Below are 17,146 nucleotides of genomic sequence, written 5' to 3'. Positions count from 1 at the left end.
TGTGTGTGTGTTGTCCTCTGTCCCTCCGTCTGTCCCTCTTTCTTGGGTTTTCTGCCTCCCTTTCCCGCTGTCCCCATCTGTCCCTCTGCCTCTCCTCCGCCCGCCCTGCCCTGGCCCCCACCCCAGCTCACCTGTGGCTGAGTCAGTGTCTCCACACTAAACTCTTTCCTGCTCTTGTCATAAACACAGCACTAGAAAAAGCCACGCCAGGTCCGAACACGCCGGCACCCCCGAACGCCCGAGGCCTTTGTTCTGACCCAGTGAGGCCCTCACAGGCCACGCAGCGGGCCTCCCAGTGGGCCGTGCTCCCCTGGGGCACAGGGTCACCAGGCCCAGAGTGCGCAGAGCCTGGCTTAGGGCCACACGGTGAGGGGCAGCATGCCCTGAGCCTCAGGCTCTGTGTCCCCAGCTGGGACCTCCTTCCAGGAGCTTTCCCCCGTCCGCGGAGCTCTGGGGAGCCTGGGAAAGCCTCTCCTGCAGCCCTGGCTTCTGGCAGCCCCTCTTGTTGGGGAGGTCAGTCTCCCATAGCCCGCCCTCGTGAACATGCCCTTGTCCTGGCTCGTGGCAAATCAGCAACTGCTTGTGTGGGGACCTGGTGGCATCAGAACCCTTCCTCCCCCAGGTGATCCTATGGCCTCCAGGCACCGGAGTCCTGCCGGGACACAGTGCTGGACTGCTGGGTTCAAATTCCTAGGCCCTAGCAGTCTGTGACCTTGGGGGAGTCATCAGCCCCCCACACCCATCCCCGAGCCTCCGTCTCCCACCTATGGTACACGGACAGCAGAACCTGGATGAGCTCTATGGAAGGGTCCGCCCGCAGCTGGCCTTCCGGGGGGGGGGGCTGCAGCCATAGCAGAAAGGAACGATCCGGGGATCCCTGGGTGGCTCAGCGGTTTGGCGCCTGCCTTTGGCTCAGGCCGAGATCCTGGAGACCGGGGATCGAGTCCCACATTGGGCTCCCTGCATGGAGCCTGCTTCTCCCTCTGCCTATGTCTCTGTGTTTTTCATATGAATAAATAAATAAAATCTTTAAAAAAAAAAAAAAAAGAAGAAGAAAGGAACGATCCTCTCAGCAGGGAAGCAGGAGGAGTGGGGCTTGGAGACCAGCTGAGGTCGGCCAGGCATTGGCTCTCAGAGGCCAAGGGTGAAGGCCCACCCACACTCAGAGGCCCAGAGCCCAGAACCCTGGACCCCGTGGGCAGAACCCCAGTGTGGGCGCTGAGGAAGTGGAGGATTTTCCTGCCCCCCATCCCCAGGAGAGACCTCGCGTCCCAGCAGAGCCCTGGCCCCAGCCTCAGCTCCCGGTGCGGGAGGGCACGAGCCCGTGTCCAGGTCCCGTGTGCGACCAGGACACCCTGCGCACGAGGTTCCAAGAGCAGGGCCAGTGGCCTTCACTCCACCTGCCGGCGCCCGGCCCCCAGGACCCACATACAGCGGGCACTCAGTGCATGCAGGCCGAACACCAGGGAGCGCCAGGGCAGTCGCCCGCACACTCTAGCGCTGCCCCAGGGAAGCAGCCAGCGAGGGACCCTCTGCCCTCACCCTGCACCGTCCCGCCAGAGCCAGAGTCAGATCTGGGTTCAAGGGTCCACGCCTGGCCTGCCCAGGCTGACTCAAGAAGTCTCACGGGCGCCACGTGTGTCACTGAAGGGAACCGAGAATAACCAGGTGGACTTCATCTTCACAACATGGTTTATTTGCCCAATATGTCCAAACGGGACCCCTGCAGCATGTGCGCGTTGCGAAGATGATTTAAGAGAGATTTTGCTTGGACAAAAGATTTTGCCTTTGGATGGCTCCAGAGCCTGTTGCGTGTCTTACACTCACTCAGCTTGCCCTCCTCCCCCTGGGCACCAATGTCACACGTCACCTGAGCCTGGCCGGCAAAACCCCGGGCAAGGCGCCCCGGCACACGGCCGTCACCCCAGAGTCAGGCCTCCCCTCTGAGGTTCCTGCCTGAAGCCCCAAGACCTTCCCTCCTGTCTCAGACACTCGGAGGTAAGTCACTCTGCGCCCTCGGATTGTCCCAGAGCCCAGGGCCTCGGCCGAGCCCCTACCGCAAAGCAAGCCACCAGCCCCAGGCAGCCACATGAGCCAGGATTAGGGGCGGCCCCTATGCCTGGTCATGTCTGAGGCTGCACATGATGGGCGGGACTCAGTGTTCCATGGCAGCTCAGGGAGGCGGAGGTGCTGGAGTGCACAGAGCTGTACCCCCTGTGCCCGTGCCAGTGGGTCCCACAGGGCTCAGGGCCCGGGCAGGGGGCGGGGCAGCGGCTGGAGGGTGCCAGCGTTCTAGGGAAGTCCCTCTCCTGCTCAGAACCTTCCCCACCTTCCGCGGGGCCCTCGGGGTCACTGCACCCCAGCTCCGCCCCTGCTCTGGGCCCAGATCTCCCAGCCCTCTGGTGTAGCCTCCTGCAATTCCTGGAAAGTACCATCCACTTTCTGGCCTCTGGGCCTTGGCCTTGCTGTTCCCTTTGTCTGGAACCCCCTTCCCTGTGCTCACCCCAGGCTGGTCTGGGTCACTCTGATTCTCTCTCGGGTCTCAGTTTACATATATCACCCTGTCAGGGGAGCCCTTCCCATAGTCCCGACTCGAATACGGTGCCTGTAAGAAACGCTCTACTTTGCTTGGGGTCATGGGGGGCCCAGGCTTTTAACAAGCATCCCTGGAATACAAGTGCACCCCCCAACTCTCGTATCGTGCCCCTGCCCGCCCCAGGGCAGAAGACAGCTGAGCTGGGGACACATTCACCCTCCCTCCCCGAGCTCACTGCCAGCTAACAGGAGAGACAGGCCAGGAGGAACCTGGCTACAAGCAGCCCTCGCTAAATGAGGAAATAGGCCCCAGGGTGGGCTCCAGAGGATGGAGGCCACCAGACATGAGGTGACACTGTGTGGGGGGTCCTGACTCCCTGAAGGGAGCTGGACAACTAGCACCTGGAGGGGGTGGGGCCTCAGAGCAAAGCCAGTGCAGCAGCATCATAAGAAAGATCTAGCTCATCTGGAGTAGTGAGCTCCTCGTCCCTGGAGGTATGCAAGCAACAGCACCAGGTGCTGGAAAAGGGGATGGAACTTTGCACAGGGGTTCGTTTGCCCATTGAAAGGTTTTCCCGTCAGTTCTCAAGATTTAGGCATGGCCCAAGGTCACAGGCAAGGCCTAAAGGGGGCCGTCCCCACCTACCCAGGCCATCCCCCCACTTGGGGCCAATCATTAATTGGCACCGCTTGAACAGCCGCTCCCACGAGTGCCCCCGGCTGCCTGCCAGCTCATGGCCCATCTCCCGTCTCGTGCCCGGGGCAGCCGCATGCCTCGGCCCCACTTCCTGCTCACGACTCCCAGCACCGAGTTCTGGGAGGAGCAGGTGCCCGCCGAGACCACCCTCCCGGCTCAAATGGGGGCCAGGCCGGGGCCAGGGAGGGCAGGAGGCCTCAGCCAGGTGGCAGGAAGCCCCCTGGGGGCAGAGCAGAGGCAGGTGCCCAGCTGGCCTGGGGCTGAGAGACCCTGAGGACGAAGCACCAGGACGAGCCCGGCCGCGGTGGGCAGGAGCCAGCGAGGGCTCAGGGGCTCAGGGGGTCTTCTCCAGGGAAATCAGACGTGAATAAGCAGAGCAGAGGGGAGGGCCTCCCCGGGCTACAGGCAGCGGGGACAAAGTCCCGGAGGAGAAAAGGGGTGGCTTGCTCTGGAAAGATGGTGTCAGCCAGGCAGAAGCCCTGGTTCCCAGAAGGGATGAAGAGGGGCCGGGGTGATGTACGGCAGGGATTACTCAGGCTGCAGGCTGAGGAGCTCCCTTTATCCTGGGGCAATAGGGGAGCTGCTGCAGGTCCTGGAGGGAGGGAGTGACACGGCCTGGCCAGGGCTGGAGGGGAGGCAGCTGCCAGGGGAGGGCCAGAGAGACAGGTCCTGCGTGGCCGTGGGGCAGGGTGGAGGGAGGGACGGGAACAATGACACCAGGCTTCTGCTGAGACAACAGGTGCTCAGGTCTGGGGGGGAAGGTCAGGGATGGCAGATTCCAGCAACAAGATGCTAAGCATGTTGAGTCAGAGGTTCCCACGGGCCAACCTCGCTGAGCGGTCCCCGGGGAGCGGCCACACTGGGTGTGGCCCCATGGAGAGCAGACTGGGGCTAGGGCTCAGGGCTCAGAGGAGCAGCCGGGGAGATAAGAGGAAGAGGGGATGGGACGGCCACATGAGGGTCACTGATGGCCGGGTCAGGGGCTGCGGGAGCAAGAAGGTGAGGGGTGGGGGTGTTGGGTGCCAACAGCTCCGCCGGAAGGTTTGCCTCTGAAATGCTCATGGAGGTGAGAGGAGGCGCCTCGGGTGGGCTCCCGGGAAGCGGAGCCTGAAAGCAGTGCGGAGCACCCCCCAGCCTCACCCCTGCATCAGTGTCTCCTTGGTCGTGGCTGACCCTCCCCGTGGGCCAAGCTGCAGACCCCCCAGGCCCCTCCCTGCTGGGCTAGTGTCCAGAAGGAACAGCGGTGAGCCATTATCTGGGACCCAGGGGCTCCCCAACGGTCAGTGCAGGTAATCTGGGTGGGCCCTGGTAGGGTCCACTACGGTCAGTGCAGGTCATCGGCAGGGCCAACGTCACTCCTCTCGGGCTCCTTATTGGCATTTATTGTGCACCACTGGTGACCCCCTGCCTGGGACCTGACCCTGAGAAGAGGCTCAGAGTGGCCACCTCTCCCTCACTGCCTGTGTCTCGTGGTCCTCTGTCAAGCCATGGGACCATCTCCACTGCCCGTCTCTCTACACAGGGAGGAAGCAAGGACTAACAGACATGGTGGCAGATGGGGATCTGGATCTGAACCCAAGCTCCGCCGTGTGCAAACCCTGTGGCCACAGGTGACCTTGCAATGCAGTTGTGCTGTGGGGGTGCTCACTGCTGCCCCCAGAGCCTGGAGTCTCGGGAGTGAGAGGCCAGGCAGGCAAGCGGACACCTGGCACGAAGCAGGCCCCGGTGCCAACGCCCTCCCGACTGCGGAGGACGGGGCGGGCAGCCCCACCTTCCCCAGCTGGCACCTGCAGGGAGGGAGCTGCACTTGGGTGGTGGGGCCCCAGGGAGGGGGCGGTGCCACCCTCCCGCTTGTGCCAGGTGCCACCCACAGCCTGCTCACCGCAAAGGGGCCCTGGGGGCTTTCCCCTGCACCACCCCCAGCCCTATGCCAGGCGTTCCAAACCTCGCAGAGCTTGGCTCTGGCCTGGGTCCCGGCAGCTGTGGCTCCTCAGCCCACTGGAATCGGAAGGACGTGTTGTGCCTACAGGCTGGGGTCTGAAGTAACAGGGCACCCCCTGCACACCTGGCGCTGTGCCCCCGAGTTATCGCTCCCCCATCTGACCCTCCTGGAAGGGCAGGTTACATCACCTCCCCACCATCACCAGTTCATCGGCAGTTTAGTGAGTACCTACTGCGTGCAGGCCCAAGAGAGGCTCGAGGAACACAGATGAGGGCCCCCGATGCTCAGAGCTCGTCAGGACTGAGGACAGAAAGGCCTGGGCAGCCCCAAGTGCTGTGCCCCAGGGACACGCAGCCGGATTCCAAGATCTCAACCTAGATGGGGCTCTGGAAGCCCCACTTCTCCCTTCAAGCTCCCCACCCCTGTAAAATGGGCACCACGGGGCCTCTCTCGGGGCTGGGAAGACACAGAGATAGAGCATGTGGCCTGGGGACTGCACGGCCATGCAGTGGGGCTTGGCCAGCAGACACCTGGCCACCTCTGCTTGCCAGACCTCGGGAGCTGCCACTGCTCACAGAATTGGAGCCCCAGCCCCTTCCCCAGCCGGAGTCCACCTGCACACCCGTCCCCCGCCACCCTGCCCTCCAGCCCATCAGGCTCCTCGGCGCTCCCACACACGTGTGCACAGCATTCCATTCGTCTCTGCTTGCGCCTGCCCTCGGCCTGGAATTCCTTCCACATCAACGGCACCATCTGCCTCGAGCCCTCGCCCCAGAACCCCATGCAGGAGCTCCTGTTCTCATCCCATTTCCAGCTAGAGAACTGAGGCAGGAGAGACGAAGTGGTGCGCCGAGGTCCACGTAGCCGCCGAGCGGGGCGCATCTCTAGCCACTGCACCTTGCTGCCCACCACCTGCCCGGGCCTCACAACCTCGCCTGAGCGACGTCCTCCAGCCCCACGGCCCGGCGAGATGCCCCTCATCCACTCACACGGTTGGGTCTCCCTGGAGTGCCAGGCCCCCAGCAGGCCAGGCCTGGAGTTGGACCCAGGGCAAACCGCTCTGGCGGAGGCACTGGGGACAGTGCGGCCCTGGAGTGGGGGGCGGTAGGGGGTGGGCGGGGGGTGGCCTGGCCCCTGAAGCCCTGGTGGTGGGTCCCTGCAAGCCCGGAGGCGCCCTTACCTACTCGGAGCTCTTGCCCGAAGACAGTCTTCTCGCCGAGGGCGGAGCAGTTCCAGCGTCCGAAGCGGAACTGGTACTGGCACTCGTTGATGCCCATCTGTGCCCCCTCCCCGATCACGATGATGGCATCGGGCCGGCTCTGGCAGATGGCGCGCTGCCGCGGGGCCAAGCCAGGAATCTTGTTGCAGATGATGTTGGCTCCCAGGGCCACAACGGATGACAGCGCTCTGTGGAGAGGCGAGGGGACACGGAGAGGTGAGTGGCTGCGCCCGAGACCCCTGCCACCCTGCCCTGCCCAGGCCCCCAGTCCACCAGGGGCTTCCAGGCGCCCCCCACCTGCCGAGCTCTGCTGCCGCTGGCCACCAAACAGCTCCCGCCCTCGAGAATCCATTTCCCGTTGGCCAAGAGGCAGGATCCTAGCTTGAAAAGGCACTGGCGCCCGTGCCTCCTCGGCCCGGGGGGCAAGAACCATGGGTCACGCATCCCAGGAATCAACCGCCGTCCCACGGGATGCGAGAACGACAACCCCCCATGCCTCTGAGTCAGACACACAGACCCATCGGGTCACCCAACCTCATGCCTGGGATTCAACAACCATCAGCTCCAAACTGTCCACAGCCAGCCCCCAAATCCTGACCACTGGGCTTCCCCATCTCTTGTAGCTCCGGGCTCCGCTGGGGGTTCCTGGGCCCGGCAGGCTGCTGAGCTGGCTGGGAGCCAAGCCCACAGGGTCCTGACTCCATTTGCAGCCCATCTTGTAATCTTGGGGAAGGCGCTCTGCCTCTCTGAGCCTCAGTATTCACATCCGTGAAATGGGAGTATAAAACATCTGACCTCCACCCCTACCACCACTACCACCACCACGACGTAAGCTCAGACCAGACAATCTCAGGGAGAAAGGCTGCATCCATGGGGACAGCTGCTGCTGTCAGTCACTCGCTTCTGGACGACCAGGTGGACTCGGGGAGGAAGCAGCTGCTGGCATGCACGGAGCGTCCACCCTGCACTGGGCTGGGCAGGGTCCTCCCTGCAACACTGTATCCTCAGAGTAGTCCCCAGGGGGGTGCCGTATAATTAATCTGGCACCCTCTGCCCTCTGGGCACTGGCCAGAGACAGGAAGGCACCCGCCAGACTCACTCTCTGTGCACAGAGGTGGCGTCAGCACCTTCATGTCACAAGGTGACATTCGCATATCATGCAGCTAGGGGATCCCTAGGTGGTTCAGGGGTTTAGCGCCTGCCTTCAGCTCAGAGTATGATCCTGGAGTCCTGGGATCAAGTCCCATACCGGGCTCCCGCAGGGAGCCTACTTCTCCCTCTGCCTGTGTCTCTGCCTCTATGTGTCTCTCATGAATAAATAAATAAAATCTTAAAAAAAAAAAAAAAAGATCATGCAGCTAACCATTTTTAAAGCGTTCAGTTCTGTGGCTCTTAGACATGCAACCACTGCCTCTACCACATTCCAGGATGTTGTCACCACCCCCAAAATGAAAACCCCATGCCTCTCAGTAGGTACTCCCTACCCCCTTCTCCGCCACCCCCCCCCCCGCCCCCCGTACCAGGCCCTGCAACCACAAATCTGCTTTCTGTCCCTGTGAATTCGCCTGTCCTAGACATTCCGCAGAGATGCAATCACATAGTAGGTGACCTTTCCTGCCTGGGTCCTTTCGCTCAGCGTCATGCTTCCCAGGCTCAGCCACATTGTAGCAGGTGTCGGTGCTTCCATCCTTTATATGGCTGAATAATATTCCATTTTGTGGAGGGACCACCACCTGTGTATCTACTCCCCCGGTGGCAGGGCACTGGCTTGCTTCCGCCTCTCGGCAATTGTGAACGGTGCTGCTATGAACACAGGTGTGTGAGTTTTTGTTTGAGTCCCTGTTTTCAATTGGGGGGGGGGTGCATATTCCCAGGAGTGGAATTGCTGGGTCATAAGATCATTTGTTGAGCTTTTTGAGGAACCACCAAACTGTATCCCTCAGAAGCTGTACCAGTTATTTGGTTTTGAGCACCCAGACGAGGGCAGACACTGTGCTGGAAGGGGTGGGGGGGCTGGCTTGGGCACACCCGTGGGCAACAGCTGAGTTTCAGAGTGGCATCTGGCTCCCAAACAAGAGGCCAGGCTGGCTGGGTGAGGGACAGAGTGTGGGAATGAGGGAGACCACGAGGAGCTCCCCAAAGCTGATGCCCACAGCCCTGGCCTCCTGGCGCACCGAGTTCCCTGCTCCTGCCCGCTGGCTGCCAGCCCCTTTCTGGAGAGAAACAAGTCAGTGTTTTTCCAGGGCAGCCAAGCACCCACAGCCAGCTGGGAAAGTCCCCGTGTGGCGTGAGCCCCGGCGACACTCAATCCCCACGGTCTGCCCGCCCCACTCGCTAATCTGGCCAAGACCCCCCTGGGTCTCCCACGGGCACAATGGCAGAAATGCCCAAGGCTGGCATGGAGGAAGAGCATCTGGGCGGGTTGGGCTGGGAGCGGGCTGGAATCTGGGGAATTCAGCCCAAAGTAATTGTAGATGCTCAGAAAACCGACCCGGGGAACTGAGATGGATGGGAACCAGCCTCCACGCCTCGGGAAGGAGCCCGCTTGGGATCCTGGACGCTGAAAGCAAGCTCCCCGGACCCAAATTCTTGCAGCAGTCTCCAGGCTGCAGAGCCCCCGCTGCCTGGGGTAAGAACCCTGCTGGGGGAGGAGTTGGGCAAAGGGACCCCATTGGACTGAGGATGGACCCCAGGGGCTGAAACAGATCACTGCAGCCCTGGTCTCTCGCCTCCAGGCAGTCCCCTGCCAGCACCCAGGTCTGACCATGTCACTCCCCTGCTCAAAGCCCATCCATAGCTCCCCAGGCTCCTTGGCGTAGAATCGGAGGCTTCCCGGGATCTGGCCTCCCACAACCCAGCCACCTTCGCTTATGTGGGTCCCCCTGCCTGGGATGCCACTCCTTCTCCCTTTTTCTGTCTGGCAAACTCTACATGTCACGTGCCCAAGCGCAAGTCCCCCGAGCTCAAACCTCTTGGCCCCCAGGCACCGAGGAAGCACGCAGTGGGCACCTGTCCCGTGAGTCCCAACCTCACCCGTGGGCTCTCACCGTGGCTCTTTCCACATCCAGCCTCCCCAGCAGACCACAAGCACCTGAGCGCAGGGCCAGGTCCGGGCTAAATGCGGGGTTCCCGGGGCTGCCCACCCCCTGTAGCTGTGAATGGCCGGACAAATGAGTAAATACTCAAAGATCACATCCGAAAGAGCTCCTACATCTTCACAACAAGAGAACAATCCAATTTAAAAAACAGTCAGAGGACTTGAACAGGCATTTCTCCGGAGAAGAGCAGGAAACAGCCCACAAGCGAGTGAAAAGACTCTGAATATTGCTCATGAGGGAAATGCAAATCAAAACCAGTGCGGTGCCACCTCACACCCGCTAAGATGCCTACAGGTCAAAAAAACAGAAAACTCCAGGTGTTGGCAGTCCGTGGGGAAACCGGAACCCTCGCGCATTGCCAGCGGGAGGGGACACTGGGGCAGCCGCTGTGGACGACGGTCGGGAAGTTCCTCAGAAAATGGAACATAGAATTCTAGAACCCAGCAATTCCACTCCTTGGTCTGTGCCCTGAAGGACTGAAGACAGGTGTTCAAGCAAGAGCTTATGCACGCGTGCCTGTTCACAGCAGCACTATCCGCAGAGCCCGGGGTCAGAAAGAACCCACGTCCCCACCAGTGGCTGAATGGGCAGACAGGTGTGCTCCATCTGCGCCATGGAATGCTATTTGGTCAGAAACGGGGATGAAGTGTGGCTCCCGGGGAGTATCTTACATGAAAGAAGTCAGACACAAACACTGCACATCGTGTGGTCGCATTCACATGAAGTGTCCAGCAAAGGCACCACTGGAGAGGCAGAAAGTGGACCCGTGGTCGCTTGGGGCCACAGAGAGGAGGCATGGGGAGCACCAGCCTCATGGGGGTGACGACGGTGACTATTACGGAGCCCCCAGCAGGGGGAGTGCACTGATGCGCCTCCGAAGGAAAGAAGATGTGGTTTATGTATACAATGGAATATTCCTCAGCCATTAGAAAGGACAAATATCCACCATTTGCTTCCACGTGGATGGACCTGGAGGGTATTATGCTGAGTGCAGTAAGTCAATCAGAGAAGGACAAACAGTGTATTTCCTCATTCATTTGGGGAATATAAATAATAGTGAAAGGAAATATAAAGGAAGGGAGAAGAAATGTGTGGGAAATATCAGGAAGGGAGACAGAACATAAAGACTCCTAACTCTGGGAAACGAACTAGGGGTGGTGGAAGGGGAGGAGGGCGGGGGGTGGGGGTGACTGGGTGACGGGCACTGAGGGGGACACTTGACAGGATAATAAGCACTGGGTGTTATTCTGTATGTTGGTAAATTGAACACCAATAAAAAATTAATTTATTTGAAAAAAAATGGTTAAAAGGGCAAACCGTATGTGATGCATCTTTTAAGCACAATTTTTTATTTTTTTATTTATTATTATTTTTTATTGGAGTTCAATTTGCCAACATATAGCATATCACCAGTGTTCATCCCGTCAAGTAAGCACAATTTTTTAAAATTCTGTCAAGCCTGGGTGGCTCAGCGGTTGAGCGTCTGCCTTTGACCCGGGGGGGCGATCCTGGAGTCCCGGGATCGAGTCCCGCGTCCGGCTCCCGACATGGAGCCTGCTTCTCCCTCTGCCTGTGTCTCTGCCTCTCTCTCTCTCTCTCTCTCTCTCTCTCTCTGTCTATCATGAATAAATAAATAAATAAATCTTTTAAAAAAATCTTAAAAAAATAAAATAAAATTCTGTCAATACACAGGACTTCTGCACGCTTGGACATCGGGGGGACAGGTAGAAAGGGACTGATCCTGGCTTGTAGGCGTCCCAGGACATGTGGGGCTGATGGAGTGGGACGCCCAAGAGCACCCCGCCAGCACCCTGCAGCCAGTGAGTGAGTCAAAGGTGAAGTAAAGGCATCAGGGAATACAGTCACACGGTATTTTGCACCAGGAGCATAAATAACCGGATAAGGCCGCTAATTCAGAAATCATTTCGGAATCGTCTGCCTTACAATGGAGGGGGTCTCTCCACTCACAATATTAAATGTGCCCATTCTGAGCACTGGGCGCGGACAACACAGGCCGCTGCTGGGTCTCAATCCTCTCTCCTTACAGCCCCAGGTTACAGCCGTGCAGACTGCAGCCCAGAGAGGCCAGGGCACAGGCCTGAGGCTGCACAGCCAGGCTCAGAGCCCGGTCTCCGCTTCCAGAACTCAGGCGGAGGCAGTGCTGTGGGCCGGTGCACCGCACACAGCAGGTGCATAACAAGTATCAGAGGACGGCCTAGAGCAGACGCTATGCCCACTTTCGAGTCTCGAAACACAGCTTTAAATGCCTCTCTTGCTTAAAATCCTCCAAGGTCACTCATTAATTCATTCCAGCTTTATGGACAGCTTCCACTGCTGGAGGGTGAGGTCTCAGCCACCGGCCCCTTCCCTCGCCCGCAGCCTGCGTTCACGAGTCTGACCACTGCCTTCCGAGAGGCCTCGGCCGGCCACTCCCCAGGCCTTGGCCACCCTGCTTCTCCCACTGGGAGGGCGGAGGCAGCAGCTGTGGGCCACCGGCCCCGTTAGGGAATCTGCCAGAGTGGAAAGAGGCAAATATACCTGAGAACTAGAAATTGGTTACCTCAGGAGAGGAGAAGAGGGTGGGAGGAAGAGGGCAAGGAGAGGAGAGGGGAGGAGGGAGGAGGGAGGAGGGAGGAGGGGGGAGGAGGGGGAGCGCAGGCCGCATCCTGGAATAAGTGGCAGTCTTATTCCTCCGCAAGCCGCCCACAGGGTGGGCCTGGCTCTCAATCCCAAGAAGTAAGGGCCCCCTGGGTGGCTTCTGGGCCCCCAGCTGCCCACCCAGGTGCCCCGGAAGAGCCAGCAAGGAGGTTCTGAGTGGCCCTGATCACAGAGAAGCCGACTTTGTCCACGGAAGATTCTGCTCCAGGCTCATCTCCTCGTGCTATTCAGGGGCCTGGCAACAAAGGCAAGATGCCAGGAGGCGTGGGCAAAGCCAAAAATCTGGAAATGTTCCTCACCCCTGGCCTGGACCAGCATCACAAAGGGAGCTTGCAGGAGAGGGGGGAGCAGGAAGCCTGGGACTGCTGACCAGACGGGTGTCCAATGTGAGAGCAGAGATGTTGAAGGCAGCAGGGGATGGGGATGCGCTTTCCTGCTGCGTCCTGGCACCGGGCACTGGGTGCCATCAGGGGCTACCAGGGACAACAGGAAGCTCTTCCCACCTGCCAGAGGTCCCAAGGGGTCAGGACTGCCTCTCAGACTAGGGGATGCCAGAGAGTGAGGGGCCAGGTGACCACCGCCAGGTGAGAGATGGCACAGAAGTGGCCACGAGGGTGGGACACTTGCTATGGCATTAGCCGGGTTCCCCGTCACCCACGCAGCAGCCCCATGGGGCGGAGGGTCGGCATGTGAGCACTGGAGCCGGCCAGCTTGGTTGGAACCCTGGCCCTGCCTCCTCCTGGCTGTGAGACCTTAGGTAAGCTCCTTAACCTTTCTGTGCCTCAGCTTCCACATCCGCAAAGTGGGAGTAGTGACAGCCCCCCCAGTCTGTCGGGCTGCAGGGAGAGCACACGATGCTGGGCCTATGAGGAGCGGGCGTCACGGTTGTCACCGTTGGCCACTATTAACCCTCACGGGGGACTCATTACTGACCTGCACTCATTGAGCCCACTGGAGACTTCTGCACTTTACGTAAGTTATATCTCAACAAAAAGCAAAATAGAGCAATCCAGAACTTTGTAGGGCTGGCAAAATCAGAAGGAAAAGTTTTCTTACAATAAATTAAGGAAAGCACATTTAAGAAATACAATAGGAACGTTAACAGTCATCCCCTTGTGCCTTGTCGGTGTGCGCCCAGCCTTGAGGGGTGCTGGCCCCTCCTGCAGCAGCAGGTCCTTGGGGAGGCCTCTGCGGGGTTGGGCCAGCCCCCCGCCACCACCTCCCCCCACCCCGGCTCCAGGCAGAGCCAGATAGGCCAGGGTGCAGCCCAAATCCAGGCTCACAGAGGCCCCAGGATCAAAGGTCATTCAGTGGGCACCTGGGTGGCTCAGTGGGTTAAGCGTCTGGCTCTTGATCTCAGCTCAGGTCATGATCTCGGGGTCATGAGTTTGAGCCCCACATTGGGCTCTGCGCTCAGCACAGAGTCTGCTTGTCCCTCTCCCTCTGCTCCTCCCCATCCTCTTTGCTTTCTTTCTCTCACTCAAATAAGTAAAAACAAATAAATAAAATCTAAAAAACAAACAAACAAAAAACCAAAGGGCATTCACAGCCTAGATCCACTGCAGGCTGCCCACCTGCCCGGTTCCCCACCCCCATCCCGGCCAGGCTCCACCCACAGATGCAGCCAGCCTGTCCCCACTGGGCCCTCAGCCTCTGTGAACCCCCCTCCCCAAAGGAGACATGCTGGAGCACCGGGGTGGCTCCGTGGGTTAAGCATCCAAATCTTGGTTTCCATGCAGGTCATGATCTCAAGGGCCCTGGGATGGAGCCCAGTCATCGTCATCGTCATCATCAGTCATCATCATCCCACTCCGTGCTCAGCAGGGAGTCTGCTTGAGATTCTCTCCCTCTGCCCCTCCCCCCACTCTCTCTCAAATAAATAAAATAATTAATTTTTTTAAAAAAGAGGAGAGAGACAGGCTGCTTCAGCGGTTCCTGGGGCAATGAGGAGGGTGGACAGGACCCCCTGGGGGCTGGCGTGGGGGTGGCGGGCTTCATAATTGGGCCTGTGCCAGACGGTGCCCTCCCGCTCTCAGCCTGTACCCTCCCAGCCCCGGAGGCCCATGTGCAGAGCTGCGCACCTGCCGCCGTCCCTGTGCCCAGAGGAGCCGGGCCACCAGTGGGGCCAGGCCCTGCCAGGCAGCCTCCCAGAGCTGCCCGAGGCTGGAAGAGGACAGAGCGCGGGGCCGCGGCCACTCTGGCTAAGACCCTGTGTAGGTCAAGCCCCCCCTCCTGCCGAGGCCCAGCCCAGGGGCTCCTTGGGGCAGCCTCCTTTCATCAACTTCCTTGAAGAATAGCATCCAGGTCACCTCATGGTCAGAGACCCCGAGACCCAGAGAGGAGTCCAATGGGAGAGCCAGCGTCTCACTTACGCCTAGGACTAGAGCCATCCTGCCCTCCCTCGTCCCACACAGGACACCCCGGCGTCACTCAGGAGTTAATGAGCCTCCAAATCCTGTCCCAGTAGCCAAGAGTCTAACCTAGACCCCCAAGCTGTTCAGAATTAGCGCATCAGGGCAGAGCGAGCACCTGGCATGTGCTGGATTCTTCCCCTCAGTGGGAAGGTGTTTTATTATTATTATAATTATTATTACTCTCTCAGAATAGGAAGCAGAGGTCCAGAAAGATCCAGCCACCTGCTGAGTCGCTCAGGGAAGGAAAGTAGGGGACAGGGGCTGGGACCCACACTTCTGCCCCTGGACTGGCCCGTGCCTCATCATCCCTGTCCCTGCCCCTCAGAGACAGCTGGGGGGTGGTCACTCGTCTACCTGGAGGGCCATCCTCCCCTGCTGGTCCCCAGGGGGCAGAAGGCTGCATTTAGAGGACCCCAACTCGTGCCAGGGGCTGAGTCACAAACTCTCTCCAGCAGGCCAACCCCCAGTCCCTGCTACTGGCACCAGGGTGGCAGGGGCCTTGTCTTATTCCCCAGAGCATGCGGCACCAGGCCAGGCACGGCCGACCCTCGGCGGTCAGCATGGAACACGGGAATGAATGAAGGACAGAGCGAATGAGTGCAATGTAGGAATGGAATCGTTCACACCCACTGAGGGGGCCCTTCCAGGGACAGAGACCCCAGCTCGCATGGGGAGCACAACGCCGCGGGGACGTCCTCAGTGAGGCAGGCGGCCGCGGACACTTGTGGCAGGCCCCCACCTTCACTTAGACTTCTACAGGTTGATTAAAAATTAGTTTTGGGGGGGCATGCTGGGTGGCTCAGCGGTTTAATGTCTGCATTTGGCCCAGGGTGTGACCCCCGGGTCCCGGGATCGAGTCCCACTTAGGGCTGGGCTCCCCACAGGGAGCCTGCTTCTCCCTCTGCCTGTGTCTCTGCCTCTCTCTCTGTGTCTCTCATGAATAAATAAATAAAATCTTTAGTAAATAAATAAATAAATAAATAAATAAATAAATAAATAAATAAATGAAAATTAGCTTTTATTCCTACTTTACATACGATCGTGGAAATGTCAGCCTTCCCCGTGAAGGCCCAGCACATCAAGCTGTGGGAGGTGGGCAGAGCAGGGCTGGGGCCCATGGGGTAAGGCCACCCCGAAGTGGACCTCCAAAGGGCTTTGCTCCACTGGCATCACCAGTGACGGCACAAGCTGTGCCTTTTTAATTTAAGAGCCAGTGAGAAAGGGCATCATCGCAGGCCCAGGCCCACGTGGCACATATGCCTCTCAGCCCCCAAGGAAGCCTCTAGCCATCTGATCTGTGCACAGGGCCCTAAAACCATGGGAACTGATGTGGCCATGTGTCCTAGGAGCCACCTCCACCTCAGGATCCCGTTTCTCTTACCAACTCCCCAGCAACCGACCCCACAAACCACAGCCCAGGATCAACACGTCCCAGCAGATGGGAAATGGCCCTACAGCAGCGGGACCCCGACCCAGCCCGGCCCGAGCTCTCCTTCTGCACCCACCCTCTGGGCCGAGCACCAGCCGTGATGTAGACGCCCCCACTCCCAGGCTTCTGGACAGGAGCAGCCCCTGCCCCGAACCAACCACAGAATCCTGGGAATGTTCCCTAGGCTAGGACCAGGGCAGCACTCCATGGGGCAGACGCAGCATCCAAGTACTTCCCAGAACTCAGACCTCATGACTGAGCCTACTGGACCTCAGTATCCCAGACCCCCTCCCCCACAAGCCACAGGAACCAGAGGGGGCCACGGGCGGGGAGGGGGGGACATGTGCCCCTCCCTGCCCCCCCACCCCCCCTGCTCAGGTGGCACATACCACTTTTAGGGAGGTCAGCAGTGATGACAGAGGCTTTCCCCCTGGGCAGCCCTCTGTGCCCCCTCTGCCCCCTGGAGTACCCACGTCCCTGCCCGACACAGCAGGATGGCAGCCTCGGACCTGAGCCAGGCCTCCAGCCATGAGGTTGGCCCCAGGCCCCCCTTATCGCTCACCATCCTCCCACCGCACCCCAGCCCTGCACCTTTGTGCTCCTCCCAGCCCCGCTGACCTCCCCATGGCAGAGCCCGTCCTCCAAGGCCTTTTCACCCACCCGCCCCCCAGGGGGGCCAGGACTCTGTGCTTGACCCCCTCGGGCCTTTCCTATGGCCATCTGGGGTAAGCTTTATCCACCCTCACGAGCTGTGAGCTCCCCAGGGCAGGGATCCCCAACACGGCCCAGCACCCACCCGGCCCCAGCTCCCTGGGAGGTGGGGACAGGCTGGTAGGGCTCGGGCCAGATCCCCGGTCTCTCTCTGGGGCCCCATCCCTGGCCCTGGCCCCGGCTGCCCAGCTGCCCACAGCTCCTGCAGCCCACGCTCCTGGCCCCGGGCGCTTTATAATTCTTCCTTCTCGGGCATCCTCCGGCAAAATATTTGAAGAATGTTCTAATTATCTGCGATCAGCCAGGGAGGCGGGCCTGGGTCCACTCGTCCAGGAAGTAACTGGGCAAATACCTGGGAAGATGGCAGCTGGCCCCCACGCCCACCCACCCCGCCCCACGCCCCACGTCCCACCAGCTTCTCCGTCAGTTGGGCGGGGGGCCAG

The 17,146-nt window shown here is 60.0% G+C and overlaps 1 protein-coding gene across 4 annotated transcripts in view; it reads right to left on the bottom strand.

Annotated features, from left to right (window-relative positions):
* WNT7B (Wnt family member 7B) overlaps nucleotides 1-17,146 on the bottom strand; it is a 49,717-nt gene that overhangs the window by 17,250 nt on the left and 15,321 nt on the right. For 3 of the 4 annotated variants that reach the window (XM_041754194.1, XM_041754193.1, XM_041754191.1), the window contains exon 2: nucleotides 6,355-6,581. In XM_041754194.1, the coding sequence (XP_041610128.1) occupies nucleotides 6,355-6,581 (227 nt within the window). The remainder of the gene's footprint in view (nucleotides 1-6,354; nucleotides 6,582-17,146) is intronic. The other variant, XM_041754190.1, reaches the window with a different exon arrangement.

This window comes from Vulpes lagopus, chromosome 5, assembly GCF_018345385.1.
Source record: "Vulpes lagopus strain Blue_001 chromosome 5, ASM1834538v1, whole genome shotgun sequence".
Taxonomy (NCBI): Eukaryota; Metazoa; Chordata; class Mammalia; order Carnivora; family Canidae; genus Vulpes; species Vulpes lagopus.
This window is presented reverse-complemented; position numbering and strand designations above follow the sequence as displayed.